General features: G+C 39.7%; 1 protein-coding gene across 1 annotated transcript; it reads left to right on the forward strand.

Moving 5' to 3' along the window:
* Positions 1-5715: 5715 nt before the first annotated feature.
* LOC122657465 (stachyose synthase-like) lies at positions 5716-8799 on the forward strand. Its single transcript, XM_043852170.1, is given in 5 exon segments — positions 5716-7270; positions 7430-7456; positions 7458-7611; positions 7718-8085; positions 8209-8799. Coding segments are annotated over 5 exon segments (2619 nt in total). The 5' UTR covers positions 5716-5791.
* Positions 8800-9162: the final 363 nt, after the last annotated feature.

Consider the following 9162-nt stretch of genomic DNA (forward strand, 5'->3'; position numbering starts at 1 on the left):
GTTAAAATTGATGGCAGTGGTTAAGGGATTCCTCTTTCACTAAAACTTGATTGGATATCTTCATCAACCTTTTACACTGTTAATTCTGTTAGAATTTCTAAGAATTCACCTTGAATACCGTGTACCGATAATGAAACCATACCGCTTATACAATACCGTACCAAATAAATTCAATATGATATCGATATGAGATATTTGTACTGAGTTGGTATTCGAAACAATAAAAATGAACCATACTATACCGAATACCTATACCGATCTATTCTGAATAGATACGGTATGATATGTATAATGTACCGGCCGTACCAATACCGTACCGATAGACACCCTTATAGCATGTGGATAGTGTGGTGGAGAGGATAGATACAGGTGACAACATTTGGTTGCCCTAATATTTTGATTGCTGATGGTGTAATTTCATACGTGGCATGGCATGATAGTGGACCCAATCACCCCGAATCTAGCAGCAAATCTTGTCTGGTTTTTTTTATTTGTTAATTTATGATTGATATGTTAGTTAAAGAGAAGAGAAAGAGAAAGAGAGTTAGTTAGAAATTGGATGTTGTTGCGACAGCTAGCCATTCCACAAATTCTTCCTGTAGAAATGGATTATTTATTGAAACCCCTCATCTCTTGGAATTCTCTATGGAATGTAAAGACTCTCCCTCCTCCTCGATCCCTACTCTCACTCTCACTCTCTCTCTCTCACTCTCTCTCTCTCTCTCTCTCTCTCTCTCTCTCTCTCTCAATCGATCGATTCCTCCTGCTGCTGTTGCTGCTTACCTTTCTCGAAGATCTCGAAGATCGAGATGCTTAATTAATTAATGGCTTCTCGATCCGGCATTTGCAATTCCTGATATGATGCTGCACTTGCATTATTTTGTTGCTGTTGATATTGTTTATTGATTATTTGTATATCAAAACACAGCAACAAGAATCAATAAACAATATCAACAACAACAAAATCATACAATACTAGTGTAGCAAAGATCTTCAAAGAAGACTATTACTATGCTGATTCAATGCTCACCCTACCAGTACATGCGTACAGGTTAACGATGAAAACTATTAATATTTTACTTTTTAATTGTTTTTTTTTTGTTTTTGTTTTTGTTTTTCAGTTAAATGTGTTTGATAGATAATCATAAATTAAACATTGATTCTTTGATACAATACCAGAATCCAGTCTTCTCTTGATCCAACTATTAATTTCAGTAGTTGGGTGAAATATGGGAGACAGACTGAATATTCAAATGGGGATTTCTAGTGTTTATCAATATATATGAGGTAAAGGAATTGAAGTTACTGGCATTGTTTTGTCATAAACACACACCCTCACAAGTTTTAATTATCCTTTCAGAAAAGATGTTGATAATGTTCATGAACGTTAGAACATCATCTTTGATTGGATGAATTAACTATCCTTTTATCAGTATTAGTTTCCCGGGATTTTAGATAGTCTGCTGAGATGCTTTTTGATCATTTAATCGGAAAAAGTAGAGAGAGAAATAGAAAATAAGAGAATGGTACTAACATAAGTTCTCTCCCTATTCTATAATTAATCTTGATTTGATGAATTGATTATCTTATATCTTTTTTGTCTCTTATGTTCTATTAACTGTGCGTATGATTCCACCTTAACTTCTTTCCTTAACCTACTACAGATCAATTCACTCAACTTAGGGTTAGGATTTCCAAGACAACTAGTTTTCCCCTAATTTTTACTACCATAGCAGCTTCTAAGTTAGTAGTTTTTTTTTTTTTTTTTTTTTTTTTTTTTTTTTTTTTGGATGATTGCAGCTTCTAAGTTGAGTCAGGATGGAAGGCATTTTATGTCATGGTTTTAAAACCTAGATCAGAATCGGCCAATTCAAATTGGAATCGATCTGGGCCGATTCCGATTAACCTCAATTTTGCACATACTGATCGAGTCTGACTGAATTAGACCAAGTCTGGCCGATTCTGGAATGATTTGAATCAGAATCAATTGAGACCAATCCTGTACCTGATTCCGAGTTTTTACTGATGCTGTAAAAATAAATTGATGATCCTCACAAGGAGATGTGAATAAAGAACTAAAGCAAAATATCAAGTTGTATAGCCTTTAGCCCATACTATGTTGATTTAAGCCATAATGTCTCTGAAATCTGAGAGTTAAAATGGCCATTAAATTGTGAAATACATTGTGCAACTACTTAAAGAGCATGTAAGTCTGATCCACTTAAATATACACATCTACTTGTTTGTTTTCATCCATAAAGTAAGCTTTTTTTCTTTTGGATAAAATTGATTATTTTTTTGGAACTCAGAATGGAATTGTTTTCATCCATTATTGTCAAGACAATGTTGTTGTATAGAGCCAAATGAAAAAAAAAAAAAAAAAAAGAAGCAATGGGACAAAGCCAGTCAGCTAGGGTTATCAGGTAAAGAAATACCCGCCCAAGATCCGTAGTTGAGAAATCCAAAGGTTCCCTCAAAGAAGCAAGAAGAAGTTGGCACATCCATCAGGTCAGTTAGCCTATCAAAGGCACTAAACACCTTAAAACATCACCTCTCAATAGGTGTGGGCGCTCTACAGGGGCCCTTGGCACATCAACGACCATCAAATGTGGTGATCCAGTGACGAAAACCACTCCACATTTCCACCGCATTTATGGGCATTTAATGATGCCCCCCGAAAGAAGCCCCTACGCATGTTGGAGGCCTTCCTCGATAAAATATTCTTCACGTGGGACTCTCCACATCTGAGACAGAGAAACACTCTACCTCCACAAGATAGGAGGGCTCCATCATTGGTCACATCAGGACCTCTACATTATCACAACAACCTATAGGGATCAACCCTATAAATGGGAAGGTCAAGGGGATCGAACTTTTGAAATTCTCATTGTTTTGTCTGTTTGATAATGAGACCTAACTTAGGCATAGGAGAGTTCCTCACCAACACCCCCACCGACACTTATTTCTCTTGTCTGTTTACTATTCTATGCAGGTCTTACTCTTGGAGGACCCACCAGAGGTTTCTTGACGAAACAAAGTGGATTTAGCTTCAAAAAAGAAAAGAAGAAAGAAGTTGAGTACAGGAAAGAAATAGAAGGAATTGAAAACTGAAGCTGATTACCTTCTCTCTCAATGATGAAGATTATTCGATTCGATCCATATCCAAAAGTTCTTCCTTTTACTCCTTTAAAGAAAGAGAAGCAACAACATTTTCTCCAAACCTCTTATAACTTATAAGGAGTCACTCAAAGCCACTTCAGAATATCCCAACTAAGAAAGATAAGTGGCCAAAGGAGGAATTCAGAAGTGGTCCAAGAAGTGTTGTTGCTTTGAGGGGGAAACAAATGTAGGGGGAGGGAATGTTCTAAGGTGAGGACTCAAAAGCGTGATATGGATGTTTCTTCTTACTTCTTGTGGTTCCTCATCCGAATGTAACATCAATATGGTTATCTTAGTTTTGTCATGGATTCCTTCCATCCAACAAAGGTATTTCATTTTGGCAAAAGTTTGTCAAGTCATGACTCATGACTAGTACATGTTCATTCCAAGGCCCCGGTCCGCCGTCCGTGAAAGACCCCGCAACCCACATGAACCGGGAACGAGGTCCATTAGAACCATGAAACTGTTTTCAGGTTGAGTGGTCCCAAGGGGTGCACCCTGTATTTGGTTTCATATAAGGTCCAACAAATTCATCTGCATCATTCCATTAGCCTATTTTGGTAGGCCAGGGCCCATGGGGCTACTGTGAGAGAGAGAGAGAGAGAGTATTAGTATAAGGTTTTCCCCTCTGAAATTAGAAAACCATTTGTACAATGGTTTTGCTACCTTCCCCAAATGAATGTAAGATCACCTCTATGGGCTCATCTGAACCTGTCTTGAGAGATTGGGGAATTGGATACCAAACAAAATGAAGAAGATTTTACCTAACATCTAATTGGATATGCTTGATCCTTTTAGAAGAAGAGAAGCACTGGTATCAACTAGAATACCTCAGAAAGAAGTTTCTAAAAAAGCTTAGGGGAGTCAATACCAACCATTTCCAGGCTTCTACAACTAGTCTCACCAACCATTCCCTCTTCGCCAGCCTGATGTAATCACAAAAAAAAAAAGCCATAGAAGAACAGTATCATCCACATAGGACCTATAGGGTTAAAGTAGGAGAGAAAAAATAATAAAGAGGGAAAGAGAATGCCACCTGGTCGTCCATATCATGCCGCCCCTACGCCTGACACAGGGGTACGTGAAATGACCACCACACCCCTTAGAAAGTTAGAACCCTGGAAATGACTAGGGTGCAGTGGTCATTTCACGCGCCACTGTGTCAGGGCACAGGGTCGGCGTGTCTAGCATGACCGGGTGGCATTCTTTCTCCCTAATAAAGAACACCATGTGAGAGGAAAATAGTACTTTTGCATTATAGCGATTATTTTCCGAACCTAATAAAAAAGAGAATATTCTCTGAGCAAGCGACAGAGAAGAGTGCACCAATAAGATGTGATAAAAAAATATTTAAGAGGGCAGTGAGATCATTTCATGGGAGGATAGAGAGAGAAGTTGCCAGTGTACCCCACTCAGAGAAGGCGCCCCCCCCCCCCCCCCAATAAATTTAGGGGAAGCGTTCTTTGTGGTAGAGTGTATCCCCTGCACGCATGTGGAGGCCAAAGAGAACGCACGTGGAAGCATCAAGAGGGCAGACATTTCCACCTTTCATGGGGGTGAGGCGGTCATTCGCCCTCCCTCTGTGTTTGGGTGTAGGGACCACTCTTCGGCCACAAAATTATTTTTCTCATAAAATTATAAAAGAACGGAAAAGATTCTTGAACCGCTAGGGGTGGAATGACCTCATTGCCCTCACATCCAAACCATTCGGTCACACCTCATTGGTACACACTCCTCTATGTCACTCAGAGAACCCTCTCATAGAAGAAATAATAATAATTTAAAAAATAAATAAATAAGAATGTCCCTCTCAATTATTTTTTTTCAAAATTTTCTACAACTCCCCCCTTCTTCCCCCACAACCCCACCAAAGAAAACGTGAAAATGTAAACAAATGACTTTCAGCATTCCAATGTCTCCATATTTCTGAAACTGAAAGCCCTCCACGGTTCCACCGACTTTTGCTATAATTTAATTTAAGTTTTTTGTTTCTCTCTGGTTCTCCCTTTCATTTTTCCAACGGTTTCATCGATCTTTACAGGTCAAACTTAATGCAACATCTCAATTCAATAGATTCTAGTTAAAGAAAGAAAGATATGAGTGATATCACATGCCATTAATAGATAGAAGTCTATAAGGAATGAGAAACTAATCAGGGATACCGAATAAAGAGTTTCCATTATCAGGAAATCTCTTATATCAGCTTCTCTAGACACTTGGAGAAGAAGGTATATAGTTTTCCCAAACTTATTATAGTCACCATGACTCACCGACAACTATCCACTTTCTTATCTTTATAGATTACTTTTTTTCTTTCTTCTCAATTCCCACTTACTCTCTCTTTGTCCATTCCCTATAAATACCTGTTTCTCATTCCTTCTTATTACTACCAACCCATTTCCTATACTTCTAGTCTCAACCCATCTTCTTGATCTTAGTCACATTTCCTTGAATCTGCTTTGTTTTCAGTCCCTACTGTTTCAGTTTTTTTTTTTCCTGTAATTTTCTGCCTTTGCATCAGCTTATATTGCTGGAATTGTCAATTGGGTATTCTATATACCACCTCAAAGTTTCTTAGAATTCGAGCTTGTGAGTACTCATCTGGCCATCCTTCCTCTGTTTTCCCCTGTTCATGGCGCCTCCGAATGAAACTTCCAACTCAGTTCTGGGTGAGATCCCAACTGATAATATGAAATGTTTTGAGTTATTGGGAGGGAAACTCAGTGTTAATGGGGTTTCAGTGCTCTCTGAAGTTCCCAGTAATGTCTCCTTAATTAGTTTCTCTTCAATCTGTCAGTCTTCTGATGCTCCACCTACCCTGTTCCAGCAAGTTCAGTCCATATCATACAAAGGTGGCTTCCTTGGTTTCAGCAAAGAGGAACCATCTGATAGGTTGATGAACTCATTGGGTAGGTTCACTGATAGGCATTTCTTGAGCATTTTTCGATTCAAGACCTGGTGGTCTACCATGTGGGTTGGGAATAGTGGTTCAGATATACAAATGGAAACCCAGTGGGTACTCTTGGATGTCCCTGAACTAAGGTCCTATGTTCTGATCCTGCCACTAATTGAAGGCAAGTTCAGGTCTGCTCTTCATCCGGGTGTCGATGGGAATCTCATGCTCTGTGCTGAGAGTGGTTCTACTCAAGTGAAAGCTTCTTGTTTCAATGCCATTGCTTATGTTCACATATCTGACAACCCATACAACTTGATGAAAGAGGCCTATAGTGCTCTTAGAGTCCATCTCAATACTTTTCGGTTGTTAGAAGAGAAGTCAGTCCCAACTTTAGTAGAAAAGTTTGGTTGGTGCACTTGGGATGCATTCTACTTGACTGTAGATCCCGTCGGCGTGTGGCATGGGTTGAAGGGCTTCGTGGATGGAGGTGTCTCGCCAAGATTTCTCATAATCGATGATGGCTGGCAGAGTATCAACTTGGATGGGGAGAACCCAGATGAAGATGCAAAGAATCTTGTGCTGGGGGGTACCCAGATGACTGCCAGGCTTTACAGGTTTGAGGAGTGTGAAAAGTTCAGGAAGTATAAGGGTGGAACCATGCTGGCCCCTGATGCCCCATCATTTGATCCCAAAAAACCAAAGATGCTGATCTCCAAGGCAATTGAGATTGAGCATGCAGAGAAGGCCCGAGACAAGGCAATTCAGTCCGGCGTCACTGACTTGTCGAAGTTTGAATTGAAGATCAAAGCATTGAAGCAAGAATTAGATGAGATGTTTGGCAGAGAACCAGAGATTGGTAATGTTTCACGTGGAGGCTGTGGGAGTTGTTCCTGTAAAGCAGGTGAATATGGGATGAAGGCATTCACTAAGGACTTGAGAACAAAATTTAAAGGGCTTGATGATGTGTATGTGTGGCAAGCACTCTGTGGTGCTTGGGGGGGTGTAAGACCTGGAGCAACGCATCTCAATTCAAAGGTAATCCCTGTTAAGGTCTCTCCTGGACTCAACTGGACGATGAACGATCTTGCTGTTGTGAAGATCGTTGAAGGTGGTATTGGGCTTGTTCATCCTGATCAAGCAGTTGATTTTTATGACTCAATGCATTCTTACCTCTCCAAAGTCGGAATTACCGGACTCAAGGTCGATGTTATTCATGTAAGACTCTTTAACTCATTTCTTAATTTCCATCCCTTTTTCATTTGAAATGCATATACTGAGATGTATAAACCCCTGAGCCTTGAATGTATGCACTACTGATATCTATTTATGTAACAAAAAATGCACAAAACCTAAGAATGAGTGGTTCTGGTGCAGACACTGGAGTATGTAGGTGACGAATACGGAGGGAGGGCGTGTGGAGCTTGCAAAAGCTTATTACAAAGGGCTAACAGAGTCCCTTGTGAAGAACTTCAATGGCACAGGCTTGATTTCAAGCATGCAGCAGTGCAATGATTTCTTCTTTCTAGGCACATGGCAGATATCACTAGGAAGAGTTGGTGAGAATTTTGTAACTCTAGTATCAAATGAAACCAGTTAAGTTTGACCTTTGTTTGTACAATTAATTAAGCTACTGGGGATCTATTTGTGTTTGTTTTGCTACAGGAGATGACTTCTGGTTTCAAGATCCCAATGGAGATCCAATGGGTGTCTACTGGTTGCAAGGAGTTCATATGATTCACTGTGCTTACAACAGCATGTGGATGGGTCAGATCATACAACCTGATTGGGATATGTTTCAGTCTGATCACCTATGTGCCAAGTTTCATGCTGGTTCTAGGGCCATCTGTGGTGGACCTGTTTATGTGAGTGACTCTGTGGGTGGCCATGATTTTGATCTGATAAAGAAACTTGTGTTTCCTGATGGAACCATCCCCAAGTGCCAGCATTTTGCCCTCCCTACAAGAGACTGTCTCTTCAAGAACCCTCTGTTTGATAGCAAGACCATTCTCAAGATTTGGAATCTAAACAAGGTATCCCCTTTCAGACTAAACCTTGTTTGCATTTATAAATTTCAAGTTTTGCTAGACTCTATGATACTACTGAGTGCAAAAGTCTTTGTTCATAAATCTTCACTTTGTTTCTTAATTTTGCAGTTTGGAGGTGTGATAGGAGCATTCAACTGTCAGGGAGCCGGTTGGGATCCAAAGGAGCAAAGGATTAAGGGATACTCAGAGTGTTACAAGCAAATGTCTGGCTCGGCACATGTTAATGAAGTTGAATGGGACCAAAAGAAAGAAGCGGCCGAGATGGGTGGAGCAGAAGAGTTTGCTGTCTACCTCAACCAGGCTGAGGAACTAAGCTTAATAACTCCTAAATCAGATGTCATTCACATGACAATCCAACCATCATCATTTGAGATTTTCAGCTTTGTTCCAATCAAGAAGCTTGGCCACACTACTAAATTCGCTCCGATTGGATTAACGAACATGTTTAACAGTGGAGGGACCATACAAGAATTAGAGTACTATGAATCATCTGTGGAGATTAGTGTGAAGATTAAGGTTAAGGGTGGAGGGAAGTTCTTGGCTTACTCAAATGAGTCCCCTAAGAAGTGCTGCTTGAATGGTATTGAAGTGAGTTTTGAGTGGTTTGCTGATGGAAAGCTGAACCTGGACCTTCCTTGGAAAGAGGAATGTGGAGGCATATCTGATGTTTGTATTCTCTATTTAGTTTTAGTGTTTTGAGTTTTAGGGTGAGGTTTGAAGTAAGGCTTGTGGGTTGTTAATTTCAGTTCTATATACAATAGGCCAACATATTATCTAAATAATGTAAAGGTGAGAAGGATGTATTGGACTCAATCCTTTGGTGTAAAGGAATATAATCTAAAGTCCATTATTTTACAAACAGTAATCCTCTCTCCCATCTCCACACTATTTTCTTTAATTTCTTAATTTTCTAGTTAAATTCTGTTACCTTAGTCATTAAGTAAATTGATCTGATGGGTCATGTTCTTATGGACTCAATGCCTTGGAAGTTAAGGAACATGTAAGCCATGATTTCCAGATTCTACCCCTGAGATGACTGATGAGAGAGTCTGTTTCAAAGTT

The sequence above is a fragment of the Telopea speciosissima genome, chromosome 4 (assembly GCF_018873765.1).
Source record: "Telopea speciosissima isolate NSW1024214 ecotype Mountain lineage chromosome 4, Tspe_v1, whole genome shotgun sequence".
Classification (NCBI taxonomy): Eukaryota; Viridiplantae; Streptophyta; class Magnoliopsida; order Proteales; family Proteaceae; genus Telopea; species Telopea speciosissima.